We start from the raw sequence: 25,637 nt of genomic DNA, 5'->3' as shown, positions 1-25,637 counted from the left end.
TGTACTGTATAATAGCAAAGGCAATGAAGATAATTACATACAATGCTGATGGCAAAAATTATAATGATAATGATGGTAACAATGACAAAAATGAGGATAATGACATTAACAGGGTTCATACACTTTTTCAGGCCAAAGATTCGAGGACTTTTCAAGGACTTTCCAGGACCCTACTTCAAAATTTCAAGGACTTTTTATAATGACAATTTTACCTCAAAACCAAGAAAAATGTTTCTGTTAACATCTATGTTTTGGGTTTACCCATGGTGCAAAACAAAAGCAGATATTTTTTGATGTTGTTCAATAAAAAGTCAAGGACTTTCAAGGACCCAAAACGAAATTCAAGTACTTTCAAGGCCTTGAAATCGGTCTCCTGAAATTCAAGGGTTTTCAAGGGTTTTCAAGGGTTTTCCAGACGTGTACGAACCCTGCATTGAAGAAAATAGTTGAACAACAAATACAAGATGGTTGAGAATAAATGTTTATTATTTGTGTGCCTACAAACAGGAAAAAGTTGCGACTAAAGAATGTAGACTGCTTACCTCCATATCTTTCAACTCTAAAGAGTTCTTCCAGTCTGTTGTACAAACGAGACCTACAATAACAAAATGATTTACTTGTGAGAAGATTCATTCTGTGAATTATTCTTCTGAGACAGTGTTATTAGGAATTGGTTAATTTATCACTCCAATTCACCCTGCATATGTTCCAGTCATGTGATAGCAAAGCACACAGTGAACCAGCCAGGTCTTGAAGCAACCACTTTGGCCCATTTCTTGAAGGTCCCAGAAATGTTATGAGCCTGTAAAGCTGTTCTGTTATCATTCAAGGTGAGGGTTTAAACATTTTTTAAATTATACAACAAAACTAGTAGTTAAAGGAAATTAAATGAACTGGTTAGAGTTCCAGAACCTGTTTCTCTAATATTCTTCAAACCTTAAAACACATTAATTGTATGGTTTTGGCCCATTGTGTTGCCAGGACTTTTGAGACAGTCTCCTGGCTGTGTGGGGTAAGTGTTTGGACCAATCACAGAGCAAAGAAAGGCAAAACCAAAGTACTCTCAAATTGCTTTTGACATTCATGGGAAAATAACTTTATCATGATAACCTTTAAGTTGCAATGAACTTGCATCATTTCTGGGAGCATAAGCTCTTTTGCGTGTCGCTTCATGCCACAAAAATCAGGATAAGCCTCAACTGATATCCAAATCAATTATGCACAGAGAAATAGCCCCGGCCGGACCAATACTCATGGTCTTAAAATAACTGAGGAGAATTTGAAACCTTTCTATAATATCAAGAAATGGATAGAACTGATATTCTGGTCTTCTCGGATAAGGACGAATAAACCGTAGGCCCCATCTCCTGCAGGGTTAGGGGTAGGAGACGTTAATTTCCCGCACACAAGATTACTGCGTGGTGGATGTCCTCCCCTGGGGTGGGAGGGGTGGGTTTACTGGGCCCGCAGTAATTGGCGCAAGCCGTTGCGGTGTCCCTGCCTGTCGGCAAAGCTAATAAACTAAACTAAACTAAACATTACCTGTTATAAACATGATACTCCAGGCCATTTAACCACACTGTGAGACGTTGCTTACTTGGAACTTCTGTTGGTGAGACGATGATTTTTATTAGCACTGAATTATTATCATTGGAATTTCTAGATGGCTTACATGTATTAAATGTAACTGTTCTTCTATAATTTGATGCAAGCTAAAGATTGCATGGTCTGCCCTCAACATCGATCACTCTTTTGCGTTCTTGAGCCTGGAGCACACTCACATGTATTTAGAAACCCTGCACTGTTTTACACTTATGGGTGATGAGCATCTAACTTCTCCTTACAGTAACACAAGTGAATCAAACATTAAGGTATTGAGAAGAAAGGAAATGATCACCACCCGAAAAAGCACTTGATTGTTGAACAATCAAGAGGGAGGTCGAGGGTTTGAGCCCCGGCCGGACCAACACTCAAGGTCTTAAAATAATTGAGAAGAATATGCTACCTTTCTATAAAATCAAGAAATGGTTAGATATTCTAGTCTTCTCGGATAGGGATGAATAAATGGAGGTCCCGTCTCCTACAGGGTTAGGGGTAGGAGACGTTAATTTCCCACACACGAGATTACTGTGTGATGGATGTCCTCCCCTGGGGTGGGATGGGTGGGTTGAGGGCCATAGGTTAGAAAACTGTAACAGGTTATTGCACTTCCCTCTTTAAATAAAGTTAACGTTAAACAAATTCTCCTTGTTGATACCATTGAAAATACACAGAGAACAGTGTGGAGAGTATGCATGCTGATCTTAGGGTGTCAAGGGTTAATTTACACTCATGCCTCTCCATGTTTCCTTTGAAAATGATATTGATCTATACTTTGTATTCATCATACAAATTATATATAAGTTTCCTAAAATAATTACAATAAAGCTGTTATATCTTATTAGACGTTTTGTTGGGTAGTATCGCTGAGTATTTTTAAGAGTTGCACCATATTTCGACATGCCTATGGGAAGGGTCAAAATTCAAATAACAAGTTATTTATTATCTAACATGCCAAATTGTGATTTCAGTGTGGGAGAATTTCGAGGATATCTATTTATGGGGAGTGCATGACAGAAGTATGCAAAGCAGAATGGAATTGGCGCGTTGTCGTGTTGCTGTTTCTATTTTCTTCAATAAATGATGAAATTTCATTGTCGCCTAACTGCTTTTCTTCATTCGATTTATCTAATAAACTTGGATCAATATTCACCAGCCATTCCAACTTTTCGTCGTCAGAAAAATGATTTAAATTGCCCGCCATTTTTTTTCTACCTTTAATCCAATTTGTCGCTTGTGTGATGCTTGAAAACCTGTCTTAAACAAGTTCTATGGAGTACGAATACCATGTGATATTTGTACTCCACAGAATGTCGTTGGATAATAACTATATGTACCCTGGGTTTAAGAAAACGGCATGATAGAACTTAATGGTTATAACCCAATGGTAGCTGGAGGGGAAAAAGGCAATGATCTGTCATTCCATGTAAAGAAAAAAATTCTGATTCACTTCATATAACAGACTGAAAAAGAATTATACTACAAATGCATGGTCAATTGATTAGACAAAAAAGAAAAACAGTTTCTTTAAAAGAGGTACTTCAAGAGTGTAAATTTTGAAAATGATTTTCTTTAGCTGGTTTGAAGGAGTAAACCTGTCAAACCTATCAATTATTAACATTATTTCTCTGAGCTGCACGGCCATTAAAAGAATGCACAATCATATAAATCCCTATGGTTCCGATGTTTACATCAAGATAGACAATGTGTCTAATCCAAAGATAAACCAATCACAGTCATGGAATTCCATCCATATCATAGCTGAGCACAACAGCATATAGGTGACGTATACTTGACCACCCTCATTGCCCCAAGAAGACTAGCAGTATGCAGTTGAAACATTGCGATCCACATCTGAAGTGACTGCATCATGAGACAAAAAATCATATTTCTCTTTTGAAGTGTTATTTACCACAATGACTAGCCACCAACAATTCTACAATTATTATAAACCTCTATTAATAATAATTCACAGACCTATTTCTGATGGTTCATGCTGGTAAGGTGACTTCCTTGACAGCTCTCGTTTGTATGGAATCCAATACTTAAAGATTGCAATACCATCAATAACCCTATGAACAAAATCACCATTATCAGTGTCTGATCTAAGATTTCCATCAAAGGGGACAATGTGTCCCAGTCAACAATTTTCAGGGGACATTTCAGTTTTTTAAGGGACACTAAATTTGTATTCTATTTAATATGAACAACAAATCTGGGTATAGAATCACTTTTGTACAGTATATTGTTATCATCAAAACAAATGCACAACTTAATTAAAGTCTGTTTATAGAGAAGAGCAAGTTTATTCGTTTAACAAATGTATTTGCCTTGCTTCAATGATCATTTTTTTCACTTTCATCTTAGAAATGGAATAGAAAGTAATATAACAAACAATCATTGTGAGCTGCCTGTTCTTCTATGTGTTACAGCATTCTTCCACTCTTTGAATATTAAAAGAAAGTTTACAGCTTTTGTTTAAAAGACAGGGAAAGATTACTGCATCAGTATCTGTGGGTTTCCAGTATATACACAGCCTTGAGTTAAACTGTCTCAACAATGAACAGAAACCAGATGAAACAGAATTTTTGTATTTCTTTTCTAGAAAAGAACAGCCTAAAGTTATGTTGGTTTTTAATTTGGACGAAGTCAAAGCAAAGCTTAACAGTTTTACTGCTTCAATGGAGGAGAAAATTGCTTTACGACTTCAAAAGGTTTAGGGTGGATGGGCTGCTATCCTTACAGTAACAAGTTTAAAGCTCATTTCTTGAAAATTCTCCTTTCCTTTCTTCTTTTCTATGAAAGGACAGCTCTGTTAAAGTCAAAACTCTCAACTGCAGGCCCCTCTACACTAATTGTCATGAGATTGTCAAGTGTGTTTTCCTCCATTTGATTTCTGTGGGCAGTTTTAGTTAAGTTTTGAGCACTAAATCCTCTCTCAACATCAGCTGTTTGTAGTGGAAGAGTGAGGGCCAGCTGTACCAACTTCAGCAAATTTGGAAAAGTGTCTGGATGAAACTTGAAAATACAACTCCACGGCATGGATAACTTGTCAGTTGGGTACTGCTGCTCCTTGACAACAATCCTTTAATAAAGACCATTCCATCTTGGTTTTCATACGGATCAACTACAGCAGGAATTACTCTTCCACTGACCACATTTGCCTTGTCTGATCCATAGTGATTCAACAGTTTCAGTAACTTTTTATTTCCATAATTCGAAAGGTCTTCAGTTGTCATGAAATACACTCCTCTCAGACTTAAGATTGCAAATGCATCAACAAGATCCTGGGATTCCTGAGGAAATCTAGCACTTATCTGCTCAGTGAGATTGTCAATAAAAGCATCCTCTGTTTTTGATAGCCTGAGCTTTTTGAGTTTCCGAATATGAAATTTCATGGCCACTGGCACCCATATGCCTCTTCCCAGACTCATCCTGTTTCAAGGATTCATTGAGTTTCTTTGTATAGTAGCCACTTCTCTCCTTCACTTTGGCAATTTCACTGAGGGTGGTGGAAATGCATGCCTGGATGATTGAAACATCTAGATCCTCTTTCTGAAATAGGCTGTTTAGCTGTGTTACCCGCTCCAGGGAATAATAAACAATTATTCCAAGAGCACGCGTTGGCCACGAGGCACATTGGCCAACAAGGCGCATAGCGCCAAATTGGCTATAATCATCTCATATCCAACAAGCGTGAGTGGAATAATTGTTTTATTAAAAAAAAGCGCCCCCAAGATATGAGACAAATCTTCTCGACTTTATTTTGTAAGAAAAAACTGGATGTTACAAAAATAATTATGTACAGATATTAGATTATGGTATATTGGCTTATATACCATAATGGCTAAGCCAATAAAAAGTCTTGAATTGCATTATCCAATGATCCAGTTTTTAATAATATCCATAAGGTAATACATTGTTGCCACATTCTCAACCTGAGTTAATATCTTGAGAAAACCTACTGCCTTTGCATCATTCTTGTGGTAAGCAAAATATGTTACAAGGGCATCCCATGACCGATTCACAGTTTCTGGGGCACTATAGAAAGCAAACCACTGAACTGAATGCATCTCCTTTATCTTCAACTTTGGGCTCTCTAGTATTTCTTGAATAGCCTTTAGCCCAGTAACACATTCTGCAGATTTAGAGAAGTAATAGTACAGATCTATTAACAATTGTCTGTACTTCTCCATTTTTTCTCCTTGATTGGCAGCTTGGCTAGTACACAATGCCAAATGGTGAGCCATACAATGAATATATCATAAATGGGTTCTCTTTCTTGAGAAGTGTACTCACTCCCCCAACTTTACCTGTCATGATGGATGCCCCATCACTTCCACAACTCACTTTAATTATCAACAAGAATGGAATGGGCAGCAATAACATTTTGTATTTTCTGAGTCACAACAGGTGCTGTACACTGTTCCTCTTCAATGGTAATGTTTGTGAGAAAATGTGTCTCTGGGACAATACCATCAGATATCAATTTGGCATAAATTAACAGTTTCTTTGAAACAGCAATGTCAGTACTCTAACCTGCCATAATGCTTACAAATGGAGACTTGTGTAGCTTTAATCAGTTATTTCATCTTGAATGCATTCTGCAATGACTGACCGGAAGTCATTAGCAGTTTGAACTGAATTGTATGAGGCATTTTTCGCTACATTAACATTTTCAATGTCGTTGCATCCTTGCAGTTTTAAGAGATTCATCAAAGAATTATATTTCTCAGTAGCAATAATTATGTTCCTCAGCAAGCCAGTAAACAGTTCTCATTCCACTTACTACAGCTTGCTCCTGGGATGAAACAGAATTCATCACAGCTTCTTGAAAAGATTTGGCCATTTTGATCTCTTGAAGAGCATTTTGGTGGTCTTGACTTTCCATATGGTGAACTAGTGTTGAAGTCCTATAGTTTATGTAACCACTGGTGAAAGGACTGGATTTACCTGATTGTTGGCAACACGAATAGAACATACCCTTCAGTGCATCATACTTCAACCATTTGAATTTTTCAAGCCAGGTATCTTGAAAGTTTTGCTTTGCAACTTAAGCTATCGGTTCACTCCCCTGATCTTTTCCAAGCTCAGCTTCATCGGTTTCTGCATTTTCAGCACTGTTTTCTGGTTGACCTCGGCCAAAAAATGCTGAAATCTTTCATTGTTTTGACATGACCTCATTCAGCTAGATCAGTCACCACCTCACAAGCATGTGGGTTTCAATTAATTAAACCCCCTATAGCAATTATTTATACTAGTATCCAGGGACCTGGAATACAACGGCCATTTTGTTTATGTGGGACTCGAATAGGGTTCTCCTCATTTGGGTTCTTGTTTTTGCATTCTCCCCAAATTTTAAACAGGATATTGCTTTCAAGATTTTGAACAAGGAGAAATCAAATTCCTTGCATCCACAAAAAATAGAAGTGTGCCAAAATGACTTAGGCAACGAATTTGAAGGGGACATTTTTTGCTCAAACAGCACCAATCCCACAATGGCACACTCTTAATTAGACACTGCATTATGATCATTATAAAATAAACCTTTTTAAATTTACTAGTCCTACAATATTTCTTGGGTAATCAGGGTCCTTGGGTAAGACTCAAATACCTTTATTTTAATCAAAGATTACACTCCAATGACGACAATGCACGGTAAGTCAAAACATTGGTCACTGCAGGGCTCGACACTAATGGTAGCCCACTAGCCACAGACTAGTAGAAATTCAGTTTTGGCCAGTGGTTTTTTATTTCCACAGGCCAGTTTGGCTATAGTAAACGAACTGAAATTGTCATAACATCTAAGATGTCACTAGCCACTTGGCTAGTAAGCAAGCTAGTAAACAAACTGAAATTGTCATAACATCTAAGATGTCACTAGCCACTTGGCTAGTAAGCAAGCTAGTAAACGAACTGAAACTGTCATAACATCTAAGATGTCACTAGCCACTTGGCTAGTAAGCAAGCTAGTAAACAAACTGAAATTGTCATAACATCTAAGATGTCACTAGCCACTTGGCTAGTAAGCAAGCTAGTAAACAAGCTGAAATTTTCGTAACATCTAAGATGTCACTAGCCACTTGGCTAGTAAGCAAGCTAGTAAACAAACTGAAATTGTCCTAACATCTAAGATGTCACAAGCCACTTGGCTAGTAAGCAAGCTAGTAAACAAACTGAAATTGTCATAACATCTAAGATCTCACTAGCCACTTGGCTAGTAAGCAGCTAGTAAACAAACTGAACATGTCATAACATCTAAGATGTCACTAGCCACTTGGCTAGTAAGCAAGCTAGTAAACAAACTGAAATTGTCGTAACATCTAAGATGTTACTAGCCACTTGGCTAGTAAGTTGAAAAGTTAGTGTCGAGCCATGCACTGTCAACAACAACAGTCTTCCTCATGACCAATCACATACAAACAATCAAACTACAAAATAGGCTTTCAAACAAGAAAAAATCAAACCATTCATTATAAAGAATTATAAATAACAAAAAGAATTTTACCATCATGCTTGTAATGAAAGGTTTACTGCATCAACTGAAACAATAATCAATGTTTCTGAAAACATAGCTGTACTTTCTAATAAAGACAAGTGTTTAACGAACCTAAAACTGAGATCTTCAGTTATGTACACAACATCTCTGAACATGATCTTCCCCAACAATATTGAAAAGGAAAATGATCCTGGAGATACAAAACAGATTAAGAAAATCTTAAACACTTCAGAACAGATGTGTTAAAAACAATTAAAATAAACAGAGCCTTTTTGGAGATGAACTGGCCTATTGATTGATATGCCAACCTCTGAACCTCTGAACTGAAATTTAATCGTGTTTTTCTCATTGCTATGTTCCCACCAATCACGTAGTTCCTTTTTCTGCCTTTAAAAGCACACACAACCCACAATTCCCCTATTTGCTCCGACGAAGGGCTAACGCTCAAAATGTCAGCTTTTATAATCGTAACAGTGGCCAATTTACTATTTCAACTTTGTTGATATAAATTATTCAAATTATTTCGTTACCCCAAGTGACGCAGCCCCAAACAGTTTCTTTAGAAACTATCAGCCTTTATTCATCTGAACTGAAAGGTCTGGGTTCAAAGTCTGGCAAGGGTTATTGTCAGTGGTACATTCTTGGCTAGACTCTATAACTTCTAGAGAACATCTGTCAACAGCCCTGAATATTGGGAAGTAAAATCTATAAAAATACTTTCAACTCTGTACTTACGCCAAATGGCCCACTCAGACCTCATCTCCATTTCCATTGCATGAAGTAACAACAGTGTGTGGCAAAAGTCTTGACACACTTCACTACATGTACCTCTTGAATATTTCTATAACTTTCATCTATTTCCCCCTCTAACCCATTGCAATGTTACCCAGTGTGAACAACATAGTCACTAATTTGTCACAACACTGGTTAGGGAGAAAGGGGGACTTTCAATTTACTTAACACAGTTGAATTAAAAGACTTTATTTTTATGTTGAGTGAAGAGCTGTTGACCACCTAGTTAGGGGAGGTAAAACATTCTTTGGAAGAATAAATGCCACCGAGCCTCCTGCAAGGGAGGCTAGTCCATTGTCGATGACCTCTGAATTTCAATGGGCTACTCTAACTGCTTGTTAGTTGCCATTTAAACTCCTGGGTAAGCCTTACCCCCCAAGGTAAAAATTTATTAAGCAAGGATCAGGTACAGTGAAAAATGTCAGACTTGATTTAACATATCCTAGCAACTTACAAAAAAAAATCAAGGTAAGAAAGTAGCCATAAAAATAGGACGCATGTTTGTAAATTTGAAGAAATGGAGACATGTCCATTTACAAACTCACCAATATTAAAGTATTGTCCATCCTTCATATACTTGAAATTGATCAGCTTGGTAAGCAAGAAGCCCATAACACGTGAATGATAGAAAGTGATGTAGACCAACCACAGGCTTGCACAAAGACAAGACAGAACTACAAAGACCAAACCACTCTCTTCACTGGTTAAAGGTGCTGTGGATGGTAGTATTGTACCCATACTGTTGTTGCTATTGTTTGCCATGATCACACTGTAATTGTTGATACAATATTGAATTCTACGCCTCGATGAAGGTTGTACAGTGGACTAATTTTCTGTTGGAGAAGCCTGAAATAATCTCTGATGATGCAGTTACAGGAAGTTTGTCCTTTTTGCCATCAGCTTCAGCTTCATCTTTCTCGCTTCGCTTCTCCTCAGGAAGAAGTGCATGTGCATCAACATCTGGAACAGGTACGTTGGCTATTTAGAAATTCTGGAGCAGAAACAAAAAAATTCTAGCAGGGCTCTCGGGCGTTTAAAGCATAACAAAGCCAAGCTCGGCATGTAGCACTTGGTTTAAATCGTAAACAAGACATGAAAATTTTCTAAATTTAGTGCAGCTAATCAACAAGATACCATAAATTGAAACATTCATTTTCTTTACTAGAAATCATCTACCCCTAGCAACATTCTGCTGAAAATTTGCGAGTGATTTAGGGCATTGCTTAAAAGAAAAGTATTTTAGGAAACAAAACATCTACATGTACATTGATTTATTAAAATGCCTCTCTCGATTATGCTAACAATGCCCAATAACCAAAAACACAAAACTCACATTTTTCTCGTCGTATCACCTCAGCAAAATTTCCCATGTATTTTAACGAGTAGGATCTTAGGTCACAGCCCTCCTACATTTCGTGATTTTGAGTGAAATTTAAGAGATTCACTCGCTACTTACCTGAAGATTGGAAGCCATTTTGAACGAAGGAGCGGCTAGACTCAATCTCCCTCGGTCAGTTAAACAAAATATTTGGTCCCAGACTTCTCTCGCCTTTATGGTAATCATTCTGGTTTCATCTCATCCATTTTTGCAGTAATGTATTTATACAAAGAGGGAAAAGGCCACTCCAGGAGCAGACAAAATCCTGATAATTCCTCCAGGAATGCATCGAAAATTATCAAAAAATCAAGGAACATAGATCACGTGGGTAATTTACTACCATTCAACCCTGTTTAAGGTTTCCATTTTCCATTTATCAATGACATCGTAATTGCGGTTTGGGCGTTTTCTGTTTTTACGATTTTCTAATAGTACCTTAATTACAAAATAGACAAAATAAATGAGGATATTAATTTTTTAGCGCAGGATATGCGAAAGGGCGAGTATAAAATTCTTGCTTTTGGGTTGGTTTTGAGCGAAAAGGAACTGCACTTGGCCAGGTTAAAAATGCTGGCCATTCATTGGAAAGTTACGTATTAAAGGAATTCTAGACGTGAAATATGAAACTAATATAAAGACTGTCAGCGGCCTATTTTTTTGCTCGATATGGAACTAGAGTTTCAGACCATTGCCGTTTGAAGTATAGCGGAACTGACGTCAAATCCTAAAAGTTTCACCTTCAAGGTATCAATCAGTGATTTCTTGATACCTCGACTCATAAAAAAAATTCTACATCTCCCTACGAATAATTATATTTCCTTTTAACGGCTATTTTGATATGGAGAGATTTAAAAAAAAATCCGGATATCAAGGTGCACATTAGTTCAACGATATTAGATAATTGATTTTTATTTCCCTTTTATGTCACTCTCTGTCGCTGGAACCTAGAAAAATACCCGCCTTCATAAATTTCTGACTGACTCCTTAATCAAATATTCAGGCTTGACACAAAAACATACATTGATATTTCTTTTTTGGGAACTGTGGCGCCTTTTGCGGGCTAAAATTGAGATTTTTGAGGCATTAATTCTCAGGGTCAATTTAACCCTCGCCTAACGGCCTTGGCTTAAATGGCTCTGAGTCAGCTCCAAAACATATTTATGCCCGCGAACATAAACTCTTTTCCTTTATCAGTGCTAAGAGCTTGCTACAGCGTACACTTGCGCTATTTATCTGTTATCACGGATTTGACTATTGAATATATAATACGAGGAATATTTTTGGCAGAGGCAAACTGAAAATACCTTTTTTCAAGAGAGTTTTATCTTCTTCAAATCAAAACACTGCAGTCACTGATACTTAAGTTTAAAATTACTCTAGAACTGAGTCAGTATCCCTTTTTCTCATATTTTTCATTTGAAAAGTGGAGATCAAAATAGATTAAATTTAACACTTTTGCTCATAATTACTCTTTGGGAACTAAAATGATAATTATAATTGCCCGTATCTTTGATAATTACCGTTTTCATTATTTACAAGACGGAAAAAAAAGGGACGTTCCTGTCACAACATGATTAACGTTTCATTAGAAATGACGAATGTCAAATAAAATGTAAACTCGAATTAAAAAAGCTTCTTAAATGTACCTTGGCGATGCCAGATGTAAGAGAATTTTTAATGATCGGATATTATCAAATTTGAGACTCCCGGGGAAATATTTCTTTCAGATGTGTTTTCTTTCTCTAAAAAGAGGGAATTTTCTAGCAATAGACTTGTTTTTTCTCTAACTTCTCACTTTCCCAATTAATCAAAATAAAGCAGCCCTTTGCGTCAAAGAAAAATGTCTCGTTAATTAAGGCGAGAACAACTGAAGCCAACTTAAAAAATCCAAAGAGAGCAGAGACAGTACAGACTGTCGATTTTCATGCTCAAAGTATATCATAATGGAAGATTAATTGACTAAAAAAAAACAATCCCTAGACATGTTTTTTTTTTTTTTTTTTTTTTTTTTTTAACTACTCTTACCTGACTCTCTTAAAATATCAAAACTCGATCAAATGTCCTTGGTCAAAACGGTTGCCCATCATCGTAAGTAAAGACAATGGTGGCATTCTTTGTGAACAAATATATTGACAGTGTAAGGTATCCTTGTGACAATCTACCCTGATAAGAGTTATTATTTTGCCAGCTTGAAATCACTGGAACTTGAAAGAAAATTCACTCTTCTTCGATCAATTCAGGATCAGGTTTTTCGCTTTGAAAACACTAGGCGATGCTGAAATCTGACTGAAAAATGAACGCTGAAATCAGTTACTTCTCGTTAATCTTCGTCCGATACACGCTTGTGCTGTTGTTATCGGTTAATATCATCGGCAATTCCTTTGTGGTTATCATTTTCTTGAAGAAGAAGAAAACTATGGCCCGTCAGTTCTCTGACCTGCTTCTCTTCAACCTTGCAATAGCAGATCTACTGCTTGGAATTGTAGTTTTAACCTGCAGCTTGGCATTTCATTTTTTTGGTACAGTAATCAATGATTTCTACTGTAAGGCCACGGGCGGTGTGGTCTATTTAAGCTGCGGGGTCTCTGTTTATACTTTGACAGTCATCGCAATGGAAAGATACGGAGCCGTCTTAAAACCTGCTCGTGCTAGAATACGAAGGCACGACATGGAAAGAAATCGAAGAATCCTTCAAATCATTTGGTTTATAACACTTATTGTTGTGAGCCCTATTCTCGTATTTCTGAAGAAACTGGACGTCTCTGGGGATACTGTGGACTGTGGTTTTGTGCAAGACGAGATCATGGCGCGGCTTGGACGAATCTATGATGCTGTTGTAGTACTCATTCTATTTTTAGGACCTAACTGCTTCATTTGCTGTCTGTATGGTAGGCTAGTTTTTAAACTGTGGTATGACAGTCAAATAAACCACAAACCAAGACTTGCCCTGATGAATTCCCGATGCAAACTGACCAAAGTGTCCTTCGTAATCAGCGCAGTGTTTACAATATGCTGGACTCCGTATTATTTCCGAACGCTGTTCACTCTCGTCCTTGGACAACAGATGTTAGTTTTAAGTTTAGTGGTGTGCCGGGTTTTAGTTGTTGTCAACTCGTGTGCGAATCCCATCATATATAGTCTACAATGCCCTCGATTTAGAAATCATTTGAGAAGACTACTTGATTGTACAACCAAGATATCACCGCGTGTACCTTAAAAAAATCCCTTTTATTGTCTTTTGTCCATTTTGAGCTTTACGTGAACATATCTAAAAAATCTAGTTTCGCTCTCAAGAAGGGGTAACGTTCGAAACTTCACCTTTATTAACTCTTACGATGGCCAAATTTTCATTATCACCTCAAATAAAAAAGCTAAATTATCTTAATACGCCCCAGCGACGCAGTACCAAAATTTATTTAGAAACTTATCCCCTTTATTTCTGCCAAAAAAACCGATAAAGATGCTATGTAAGAGTCATTTACTAACTACCATCGGCACTGAAACTAAAAAAATTAAAAACTAAATAGTATTTTTCCTTCAAAACTTTTCAAAGGATTTGGTGATCCAATTACATCGGACTGAAACGATTAAATTTTAATTCAAAGACATTTTCAGATCATCCTCGTTCTAAGTGAGGGTCCAGAAAAAAGCAAACTTGTGCGTTGGCCTTCTTCCACGAGTCAGCAAACGAGAGTGAGAGAGAGGATGAAAAATTAACATGTGACTGATATGGACCATCAGTCACAATGGACACTGCATAGTTCCTATTTTCCCCGCGACGTTATTTTTCATTCCAGTGATCACAACCATTATGGAAATCCATTTCTTTCCATTCTTGATTCTGACTGATCCAAACTGGTCACGAGGTATTTTTCCAGATCACTCATTGGTTTCCTCGTGAAGAAGAGCCTTCTCCTATTCCAGTGTCATAACTTTTGTTCAGTGGACGTCTCAGTGTTATTTCTCCAACAAACCATTCAAGCAACCTGTGAGCTACATGCAACATTATTTCCCGCAGGCCACCACATAAGTCTAAAAATGAATCGATGACGATTGCCTTTGGAACAAGCAACATATGGGGTACAGTCTCTTAGCTTCGTCCTCTGTTATTATAACCTGATAAAATTATAAAGCAATTTCCAACCGAGTGTCGATAGTAAATAAGAACAGCTTTGGTTTTGTTTTACTTCTCCACGTTATCGATCTAGAAGATTCCTGTCGTCTCTCGAACAATCATATTTAAAGTATATCGATCGCAATTGAGTCATTTCTTATTATTTTTTCGTTAAGATGGACAATCAAACTAAATGAATCTTTACAGTAATACTCTATTTTCCTGATTTGAACTAAAATCAAATTAGCTCGTGAAAATTGAGGTTTTTCTTTGACTGAAAGGCATGCAAAGGTCTGATTGCAACCGAGAATGAACTAAGCAATGCAAAGTGCTGTAACCATGGTCACTAAATAGATTGAATAAGCTGATTGAGTTGTATTATCTTTTGCTCTCTTAAACCAGTCATTCATCAATTATCCATAGGTTCATTAGCCCTTACTTCCATCATTCCTTTCATTCATTCATCCGTTTATCCATTCATGTATTTATTCATCCGTCTATCCATTCATTCGTTCACTCACTCATTCAATCAACTGGTAGATTGGGCGCCAGTTTGTTTAAGTCTAATCAGTAATTAGGTGAGTCAGTCACTTAATTGTTCATTTATAAATCATGTGTTTATTCATGTTGTACGCAAAAGTCATTGTTTCCGAGGAGTCTGCGACACAATATCCTACATATAATGATACAGTAGCAAATGAGTTCGCATGCTCACCGAATTTAGAGCTTTCAAGGAACATTTTATAACTAGCGCGAATGAACTTTGTTGGGGATAGGAAATAACATCGTTTCCCCCTTTTTTTGGACTGTTATTGTTACGAACCAAGAGGACAAGTGATAAGGATTCTTCTAGTGAGAAAGTCTACTTTATACCGTATGAAGCATTCTTTCAACTTTATTTTGAATTCATCCAGACAGCTATAACTACAGCAGTCGCTATGAACTTAGTAGCCATGTGATGGACGCTCCTCTTCAGAGCCTAAATTTGCACCTGTCACCACAACAGCTTTTTCCTTGAAAGAGATATGTATGTGACAGAGTAGTTTCGAAAGAAACTTTCCTGAAAACGAACAGCTTATCTGTTTTGCTTTTAGCTTATCTCCACAAAATGGAAACAAACAATGGAAAGCGCGGTTTAAAAATGCTGCCAATTTTCCGCTTGAATGTCACTATAGGAATATTGTCCTTCCCATTTGGTTGCGGACACGTAATTTTCGCGCGTTACAAGCATGTGCACTCATTTTGCCGCTATGTCACATGTACTCGAACAAAATATTCCCTTAAGCTTTCCTACATAAAATATCATCTTGACCCTGGCGGATCAATACTTATGGTCTTAAAATAACAGAGGAGAATTTGGTACCTTTCTATAACTGAATATCAAGAAATGGATAGATATTCTAATCTTCTCGGATAAGGACGAATAAACCGTAGGCCCCATCTCCTGCAGGGTTAGGGGTAGGAGATCAAGCTGTTTTGCTAGAACATCGACGAATCCATGCTACAAACAGTTTTCTATATTTATCACATGTTCGTACCTTTCCATCCACTAGCACAAGCATATGTAGAGATTATGCTGTTCGATTTTGACAACTCGACAGAATAATTAAATATAGCAGCTAAGATCAGCTAAGGCATCAATCGCATTTAACGAAATTGTAATGGTTATGATTAGGTGCGTAATAAATTGTGATTATTAAAATCTGATCTGTCAATCACGAGTATGATTACAAGTCGAACTAGGCGACAGAAAGTCCTATTACCAATTAATCAAAGTTTTGATAAAATTTGAGAAACAGAGGTTTAAGGTGGCTGAACACAGTTTTGGATACCTGTGTTTCTTTCACCATTTTCCCTAAAACCCTTGATCTCTCGGTCGCCAAAACTGGTAGCAAGCAAGTTAACAACACAAACTTTGTTTTTTTTTTTTATAGTTAAGCTGACGTATGTGCCGTTGCTATGGAGACATAAATAAATACAAACAGGCCTTTAAAATCGGTTTTGTTTATTTGTAGAAAATCTAGTAATTAGATTTTCTTCATAATTTGCATGCAACGAGCTTGTAACGATACTCACAAGCTAACACCATTTTGCTAACAATTTAACAGAGAGATCTTTAATTATCCCTTGTTGAAGATTCACTCGATTATCTAGAATTTCCTTTGTTAAAAATCATTTTTTTTCAAATACTCCGGTTACTTATTTCCTAAACTATTTTTGTGCCAAATTTCGTGAAATTCTAAGACGTGGTTCTCAAGAAATAGGAACATCAAATTTCCGCGGGGCAACTATCAGCCGATAGTTCCTCGGCAGAAACACTCTATTGTTTAAACAGTGTACACTGCGGTGTTTACCATTTTTTTTTATAACATAGCATTGATACATTGTAGCAAAAGAGTTTTCTTTTATTTGACATATCTTACGAGACCAGAAAAAACAAGTGCGCACGGAAAAGTAGCCTTTGCATTTGCCCACGTCAGCAGCGTACATTCATGGGCAAATGGTGGACGCTGAGTTGATCAATCAGAGCGCGCGCTTACTTTGGTTATGTTATAAACACAAATAAAGACAGTAATTATCGATACAAATGACACCTGTAAATGACGCGTGCTTTTCAATTACAAGGATATGATGTGTCAGTCTCAGTGTCCCACTAGCGCTAAAAATTGAGCCGCTGATAAATTATAACGTCCAAAACTATTGTTCAAATTATGATAAAAACAAGAGAGTTTTCTAAGATTTGAAAGATCTCCCTTTGAATTCTCAGGATACCGAAACAATTCGAATTTTTTGTGAAATGATTGGACCGTGCGGTGGATCGAACAAACTTGTAACAATCGCATTCAAATGCGACAACCACTTCAAGTATGTCTCGGCTGTTCCGAAAACGCGGAGTGCGGAGTCTAAAAAAAATTAAAAAAAAAAAAGTTAAAAGAATAATCAAATACATGTTAAATAAGGTAGAAAGAGAAATTTAAGAAATAAAAATAATAATTATTAAAAAATTCACGCCGCCTGAAGTGGACTGTTCATATGGTATATTTAACTTAAGATTTTCACAGTTAGCAGTTCACTTTTACGCTAAAAAAAGTAAAGAACAGTCCAGTTTTGACCATGGCTAGAAAAAGCAAGAAATTACACCTTCGGTTTTGCTGGAAAGCCGTATTTCCTCGAAACAATCTCAAGCTTTGCTTTCCAAAACTAAACTATTTAATAAAACTAATTAATGAAATAAAAGTATTTTCTTTCATGAGAAAGCGATTTACATAATACTCGTGCTTATATAGGTAGAAAAATATACATTGAAGCTTACTGTTTCTGGTCGGCGTGGTGGACATCGCTGTCAGAGCTATCAATCACCAGCGAGTGTTCCTTATCTAGCGAAAAGTTGATAACGGAATCTAACTATATATTACATTTTCAAAGAACCAAAAGTAATTCGCAAAAAAACAAAGTTTTGCAGATAAATCAGTTTACCGACCTTTCCCTCTGTGTGACATCGCTAAATCTAACGTGCGATGCGAGGCCAAGGAGTTGCACGTGATTATTGGCGAGACAGGTGGTTTGGTTAAGTTGCGCTGCAGTTAAATGACTTTTTTAGGAAAACATTTTTTTTATAATTTGATTTCTCAAAGTGCAACTTTACCTGTGTATTGACTTTTTTCTCTTTTAGTCAATCTACATTTTTATCTTACTATTTTTTAGCGCCGAATATCTTTTAAAAGTTTTTCCATTTCTTTAAACTTTCAATGTGGTCCAAAAATAACCTTTTCGTAGGGTCAAAACACCAAATTACGCAAAGGCAGATCTAAATCGACACAAACGCATTTACCTTTCGCGAGTGGTCACTTCAATTCCGGATAAAAATGGAGGGAGTGGGAGGGGGGATAAGTAAAGAATTAAAGATAATAAGTAGCACAGACAAATGATGGAATCTCCAAAAAGTAACAAGGAAAGTTTTCTATCGTGATTTAAGAAGGGAAGTTCATACTTGTTTGAATGCATTTTTACTGTTAAATATCTTTTTCTTTGAGATCTTCTTATTCCAGAATAAGGAAAATTGTTAGATTGACGTCTGTTTAAGTAAAGGTGGCCCTCTGCATTTGAACTGTGAGTGGCAAACAATTCCAGTAGTTTTGAAAGCTATGAATAGGTGCTTCTAACGATGGAGGCTCTGTGAAGGCCGGACAATTATGATGCAGTCTTACTAGGAAATTTTTGGGCTTTATGTTTTTACTTTATTGTAACTCAACTAAGTCCACGAACTTGAAAGCCTAAGTAGTGAGCTGTAACACGAGAAGCGGTTGGCGAGAGTTCGCGAATTTTTTGTTTGTCGACAAGTAACAGTACTCGAAACTTACTGGTTCTTTCGCTTGCTCGTTGAGCTATGTCGCTCACATCTTTTTTTTTTTGTTTCTGAAGCCATAAACGCATAATAAATTAGCAAGAGTCAAGGCATTTTTTCCAAGTTTACGTACGTAATCGATACTTGATGTCTATGTAAATGGCGATGAAACTTTTTCGAAAAAAATAAAATTCAAATCGATTGTTCAGTGCTTGGCTTGCGCTTGCCGACTTGGTTTACGTGTCTCGTTCTTTCCCTTCCCAAAGGTTACGTCTGTCGTCCATGACTTGTTCACAAACAGGATGCGATACCTAACAATGGCCTAACCTGAGACAACACTGAGTTTTAGCATTATTCACTTTTTCGTCGTTTTTTCTTTTTAGTTGGGACACGCTGTAATGATACTTTACAGGACCGCCAAATAAAGGATGGTTACAAGGTTGCTGAAAACTTCCTTTCCAATCAGTCAGTTTCTGTGGTTTTGATTTTCAGCCGCAGCTTTGGAGAAACAATTTACATAACTCGTTGCCCATTGGAACGAATCCTTCTTAAGTCGATACAAACACCAACCTCGTCCTCAGGGCTTTCTACTTAACCAGATGTTTCTTGTGGGAGGCTGCCATTACTGAAAACTGACCGAGAAACTCGTGAAGTTGATGTAGTAAAGAGCACATCGGAAAATAATTCATGGGCTCACACACGGGAAAAAAATTAACAGTCAAGCATGGGTGCTTCAACCTTTAACAACCTAAGAGCGATACGCATCTAATTTCTTCCAACAATATCACCCCATGATTCAGCTATTAAGGTCATGAGAATAATATCCGGAACGCTCTTGATTTTTACACAAATTCTCCCTGTAAGTGCCATAGGAAATGCATAGAGAAAAGTAGGAAGAACTTGCATACTGATATAAGGGTGCTAAAGGCACCCACGTTTCTTAATGAGAAAAGGGGGAAGACCAGAATAGAATAAAAGAAATACTTAGCCCTATCGGGTAGAGGAAGGAGTCTCTAAATACGAAAATGTCGGCATCTAGATCTCTTGTTGTTCGTGACAGGAAGTATTTACTTGAGTGTCTTTAAATGCCTGTGGATTGACCTCCTCTTATTTGTATTTTACTTAGTTCGGAATGCGGAATAGTATCGGTTTGGCATCCGGTCCATGACTGATAATTACATTTATCTGCAGTTCGAACGGTGAACAAAATCAGTCCCAGTTACTTTGAAAGCCGGTCAGTACAGTGACACGTCCGTCAACATAGGAACGGTATGTCTGCTTAAGGTCTATTTTATTGGCTACGCTAGAGCTCAGGGGAAAGGTACTTTCAGTCCATGCTAAGCTCTGTCCCTTTTCATTCTCCACATAATATTCCTATACTCCTGGAGTTCACAGTTTGCTCGCAAATGTCCCTGTTTAAAGAAAAAAGAAGTAGTTCTTAAAAATGTGTGCTAACAATTGGTAGTTTTGCCGACCCTGCTTTCATCGATTGTCGCTGGCAGTCAAAAAGGGAGACCCCTCTACGAAAAATTATCGCCCCTAAACCTAAATTATTTGATCTACAAGAAAGCACAATATCTCCCAACTCTTCCTTTTAACAGTCCCCTTCGAGAAGTTTTGATTTAACAAATTGTAAACACAACAGCGTACACTATTGAGTTATGGATGCACGCGGGAGGTTGCTAAGCACGAAAGAAGCGTAAGAGTCGCTCGAGGCGATAGCCGAGAGCGACTCTAGCTTCTTGACTGCTTAGGAAACTTCCCAAGAGCGCCCTTAAAGCGGATTCTAAGCTATACTAGCTTTTGGTATGTTTCAGTATTTTATGTTTGTTTGAGCCCTAAGCTTAGCATGTAGTTGTTTCCATTTGTATTTTTGTAGTGATTTTTCGGGTTAGAATTTGCTTAGTTTAGCCACATACTCCTTTTATCTTACTACTGTATTTTATTTATTTACTCTGACCTTTGTCACACAGCATGTAATTTCTCTGCTATATAAACTACAATTGTTTTCGTTTTAGCAGCTGTAATATTTTGCTTACCTGCTTCCAGTTCATTGTTGCTATGATTCCTGTGTTTTCAGAACCAAATTATGAGTTCATTACACTAGTAATTTCACTTTCCCTTTTCACTGTTTTATACTGTATTAGCTCAAGTTGTAATATTAAGCCTAGCTCGTAGTCTTTGTTGAATTCATGCCTGGTGTATTTTTGATAGTTTCTGTCACACAATTTCCTGTTTTCAAGTACTTTGTTTGTTTCTTTTCTTTACTGAATTATTTCTGTCTGTAGGTTATCCTTTAGTGTTAAGTACTTTCTCCTAATTCATTTTAATCTTGTTACATCATTTAGCTCATTGGAGCTTTGTTTTCTTATTTATTGTTTAGTGTCACTCGTTCCCGTTTTTTTTTTTTTGTACCGTTGCATTTATTTGCTGTGTAATAAACTTGTAAACCTTCCCTCGGATCTTTTGTTCTTACGTCGACCGTTTTGGCCGTCTTACAAATACATCGCGTATGAAATATTTACGCAAAGGAACGTCACATACCTCTTTCAAAAGTAGATACCAATGCACTTGTAATCCAGCAAAGACTCTGCGTGGTTAAGTTAGCCGGTGGAAAGCCGCACGTCGAAAATCCGACTGCCTCTGACTTCATTTCGAATGGTTTCGAAATCGAAAACATGATGCTTTTCGACATTTCGACATTAAAAATCTCGTCGAGGTTTAATATTATAATAAAGCTAAGAATTTAACCAGGATACGAGGCCAAGTCGTGCGATCGCCACAGGTTTTGTACAAAAACAATAACATCGTGTACTACGATCGCAAGGCGTGAACACTGATCGATCCACCAAGTGACGCAATACTGGAAATTCGATACGGTTGTTATTCAGGTCGTACGGCACATGAAAATTGCGATATCTTTTGTTACCGTTTTATGGCAAACCAAGCGAAAGAATCATACCTAAATAATCGAAAGAGAGGCTTTTTCGAATACGGTGCCTCGCAGGTATTGCCTCTTTTGTGAAAAGGAAGGATCTTAGAAAGACTACGTGATTAGAAATGTCGTTGTAAGGAAACAGGCAGAAACAGAGATTTTATGACCATTACGCGCACAGCAAACTTCATTTCATTTCATGATTTTGATATTCATTGCCAACAAATGACCCTGCGTTAACTCGCACGCAATCGCGTATCTCTCGTGGATTCGTGGGCGCTAATCTGTGTAATTACATTGTGGTGTAATTAATGCGATGACATCCACCCAACACCTTCTTCCCCAAACCTCGGCATCAGTTTACGATGCCTGCTGAGAATTTTTTTCTTGAGCAAAGCTCGTCATGAGGTGTTACAGTTTCTGTTTTGTATTTATGACGCATTTGCGCAGTAATTTGAATTAATTCAATGTTTACAAATTATTGTGATCTTGAACAGACGATCCATATCTGTTGTCTATATATTATGTCCGAGTAGATCTCATATCTCAACGATTGCACTGCGCGCTAAAATTTTCTTTTCCGTCTCTACTATTTTTTCACCATCCACGAATATTAACTCGTTTTTTGGCGTCCTCATGTATAACCGAAAAAAAAAATTGGATTATCCCTTTCACTCCCACGATGATTGTTAATTCTCCCCTCTAACTGTTACGCATTTCCTGGTAAATTCGTTATATTAAAGTGCATCTACACCCAAAAAAATTTTTTCGCTTAACGAAGTAAGCTTATTTTTTTGAGTATTTCTGCGCAAAAATTTTTTTATTTGCTCAAATCTTCAATTTTCTATGCCCAGTCAAAATACGGAAAATCGGCCGCCATCTTGCCCCATGACCGAGTTTAAAGAGGAATGGCTCTAGTGGGTAATGTGACGTCAAATCGAGAACACGAAAGTCTGCATTTCACACATTTTCACTTGTTTGGGAAGGTTGTAGTCGATAATTGTCCGAAAATATGCCGACTAAGTGTGTTGTAGAAGGATGTAGCAACGTGCGAAATTTGCAAGAGGTATCGCGCTTCATACATTCTTCATACAACACACCTAGTCGGCATATTTCGGACAATATCGACGACAATCTTCCCAAACAAGTGAAAATGTGTGAGATGCAGACTTTCGTGTTCTCGATTTGACGTCACATTACCCGCTAGAGCCATTCTTCTTTAAACTCGGTCGTAGGGCAAGATGGCGGCCGATTTTCCGTATTTTGACTGGGCATAGAAAATTAAAGATTTGAGCAAATTAAAAAATTTTTGCACAGAAATACTCCAAAAAATAAGCTTATTTCGTTAAGCGAAAAAAAAATTTTGGGTTTAGGTGCACTTTAAAGTATTCGGTGCTAGATCAGGATAAAAGCTACCTGACGAGTTATAGTATTCTTATTACCTGTTTCCTGGATAATGTATGGATATCATTGGGAGTGGTTACATGTTAAACACTTTTGGAAGTTAAAGGGCTAACACGCTATGCAATTTCCTCGAGTTATGTCATTCTTCTGATAGTTTGTCACTGATTGAAATAGAAAGTTCAACTCAACCCAAAGAAGTGTTTGGTATCGTATGAATTTGGAATGAAGACGAACAGGTACTTCGTTTAGTGCAATGACAATTTGACGCTACGTATGCTCGACGTAAGTGAGGAGTTTTAAACCAAAAAGTATAATATTTTTAATAAGCCATACGGAAATCATTGCAATGCAAATATATTAAGGAAGAAATTTTTTCTTTGTGTAAAGACGAGGGGATAAGCTCTTTCAACCAGCAGTTTTAAACTGATACTATGCGTAGATCATATAACTTTGGATCTAAAATCTGCTACGGTTCTGTTGGTGTTTAGAACTAATAAAAAGTTTTTAATCTTTCAGGCAACATGGCGACTACTAAAACTGGTTTAGCTTTTTCTGGTGGTGGCATTCGGTCAGCGGCGTTATGTTCTGGGTCCTACGTAGATTGCTCCAGAGTAAAGCAAAGGTAGACTACCTGAGATGCGTGTCAGGGGGTGGCTACACAGGTACGGCCTTTCTAGATTGGAAATACAGAAAAGAGAAGAAAGCAGACGACAGCAAAGAATGGCATGAAGAGTTCTTTGACAACATGCGACAAAGAGCAGGTTATTTTTGTAACTGAGAGAAGCCATGTCAAGGAGTCCTTGATACGATTGTAATGTTCCTTCTTGTACTTACAGTCACCTTCATTGAGCCAATTATCATTTATGGATCATTCGCATTTCCACTTGCCTTCATAATCGATTACCTCTTCGGGAAGTTACTTCGCGCCAAAGTGGATTGTAATCACTTAGCGGAAACCTCTTCTCCAAGTAACCCAAACGCTACGAACAAAAACTCCGGGAACACTGTCTTTCTCGTCAAGGAACCGTAGCTTTCACTAAGATTACCCTGTTTTCAGTTCTGGTCGTCATGTTTGTCATCTTTTACATTCTGTCGCAAAAGTTGTCTAAGAAGAAGGCTAAGTATTTCAGACTTTTCTCAATAATTTCCTTTCTACTTCTTTCTCTTACTTTCCTCCCATTTGCAATCAATGATTTCTTTATTCAAATCCCTCTGTGGAGTCGGGCGTTTATTGTAGTGATTGCTGTGGTCCTATGGTTTGTTCTTCCTCTGCTGCGGGATAAAACTTTCTGCGGCGTTATAATCTATCTTTATTCTTATATTATCTACTGGAAAGTGTACGAAGCCGAGATTGTCGGTGTTCTGTTTTCTTTCGAGCTGTTCAATGAGGTACTCTTTGCCTCTGGGTTAATCATATGGTTTGTTCCTTACCTGGCACTATCACGGACGAGGCTCATCCATGTCTTCAACAGGTAAGACTCAAAACAGTAATATCTTCTCCGTAGAATGGAAAGGTAAAGTCTGTTTTCGAGACAAATGGCCCACCCAGCTAAAGTGTATCTCGGTTTCCTTAACATGAAGTAACCAGGCGTATTACTACACCCCTAGAAGAGATGTTGGTCACCGTAAGGTTACCCCAGGAATTTCATCAAGCTTCCCTGAAAATTCGCCGGTACTCATTTAGACTCCTGGGTGGAGAGAGGCACCGCAACAGTAGATTGTTTGGTACAAGAACACAACACACTGACCTAGCCAGGTCTCGAATCCAGACCTCTCGACCCAGAGTCTAGTACACTTATTACCAGGCCACCGCGTCTCCCTTATCCGCAGAATGTGACAATGACATGATAACTCACTGAATCACTTTTAACTCTGCCAATTTGCAGATGGAGACTTCAGAAGGCATTTTACTCAAAGAAAAGTTCAGGTAAGGGATGGCTGGAAGTACTCCGCGAACTCTTAAGTCCTTTGGGGACATATCTGGAGAGACAACGGAAAAAATGGTTTCGCTATAGAGATAAGAGAGATACCTTTCATGCTTTGCCCAACGGTATTGAGCCAGCTCAAAAAAGATCTTTGACCCTGGCAGATCTCGAAGGCATGGAGCCTGAATATATATCAAACATGACTCTCCATAACTGGAAGGAAGATGCCAATTCTGATACGGATGATGACGTCTTAACAATGTCACCTACCACGATAGAGCGTTTAGATCGAGATCCATCAGCTGACAATGCATTTGAGGGTAAACTGAGCCCTGGAGATATAGAGTTATCAGACGCCATGGCGACCTCTGCAGCAGCGATTTCCGGGTACGGAAATAACCCCCAAGTATTGCGCCTTTCCACGATTCTTGGACTCGAAATGGGAGCCTCAAGAATCAGTAACCTCAAGGCAATTAAAGAAGAGTCATGGTTCATGAAGGTAAGAGGTTGCCCTGTCAATTAACTGCCAATAAGGAGAGGATCATAGGAATATGAAAGAGCCATATGGAAAGAGCTGGTAAATTTTAGTATGACACAACCAAAATCTTCCAAGCCCCCCTCCCCCCACCCCGTCATCGATAATGAC

At 37.7% G+C, this 25,637-nt stretch overlaps 2 protein-coding genes, 1 long non-coding RNA gene and 1 pseudogene across 5 annotated transcripts in view; 2 read left to right on the top strand and 2 right to left on the bottom strand.

The window, feature by feature from the left end:
- The window catches only part of LOC111337651 (bridge-like lipid transfer protein family member 1), a 65,646-nt gene extending 55,272 nt beyond the window's left edge, over positions 1-10,374 (bottom strand). For both annotated transcript variants that reach the window (XM_088732635.1, XM_088732636.1), the window contains exons 1-6: positions 10,224-10,374; positions 9,436-9,881; positions 8,210-8,288; positions 3,577-3,671; positions 1,543-1,606; positions 543-595 (exon numbers count right to left, since the gene is read on the bottom strand). In XM_088732635.1, the coding sequence (XP_088588761.1) occupies positions 543-595; positions 1,543-1,606; positions 3,577-3,671; positions 8,210-8,288; positions 9,436-9,652 (508 nt within the window). In that variant the 5' untranslated portion in view covers positions 9,653-9,881; positions 10,224-10,374. The remainder of the gene's footprint in view (positions 1-542; positions 596-1,542; positions 1,607-3,576; positions 3,672-8,209; positions 8,289-9,435; positions 9,882-10,223) is intronic.
- A 2,099-nt stretch (positions 10,375-12,473) lies between these two features.
- On the top strand, positions 12,474-13,653 carry LOC148723224 (QRFP-like peptide receptor). Its single transcript, XM_088732107.1, has one exon. It carries the CDS (start codon positions 12,562-12,564, stop codon positions 13,483-13,485), a length of 924 nt encoding a protein of 307 aa, XP_088588233.1. The 5' UTR covers positions 12,474-12,561; the 3' UTR covers positions 13,486-13,653.
- Positions 13,654-16,766: 3,113 nt separating this feature from the next.
- Positions 16,767-21,592, bottom strand: LOC148723223 (uncharacterized). Its single transcript, XR_015991706.1, has 3 exons — positions 21,272-21,592; positions 17,696-20,139; positions 16,767-17,285 (listed from the first exon to the last, which is right to left on the bottom strand). It is a non-coding gene; the product is annotated as an uncharacterized LOC148723223 (long non-coding RNA).
- A 1,995-nt stretch (positions 21,593-23,587) lies between these two features.
- LOC148723222 (uncharacterized) lies at positions 23,588-25,605 on the top strand (annotated as a pseudogene). Its single transcript, XR_015991704.1, has 2 exons — positions 23,588-24,538; positions 24,953-25,605. The product of XR_015991704.1 is annotated as an uncharacterized LOC148723222 (transcript).
- The last annotated feature ends 32 nt before the right edge of the window (positions 25,606-25,637 follow it).

This window comes from Stylophora pistillata, chromosome 9 (genome assembly GCF_964205215.1).
Source record: "Stylophora pistillata chromosome 9, jaStyPist1.2, whole genome shotgun sequence".
In the NCBI taxonomy this organism is placed as follows: Eukaryota; Metazoa; Cnidaria; class Anthozoa; order Scleractinia; family Pocilloporidae; genus Stylophora; species Stylophora pistillata.
Note: the sequence above shows the minus strand (reverse complement) of the source record. Positions and strands in the feature narration are given on the sequence as shown.

What these genes read in the sequence shown, in the direction of transcription:
- LOC148723224 (XM_088732107.1), top strand. Translation starts at nt 12,562, where the DNA reads ATGAACGCTGAAATCAGTTACTTCTCGTTAATCTTCGTCCGATACACG.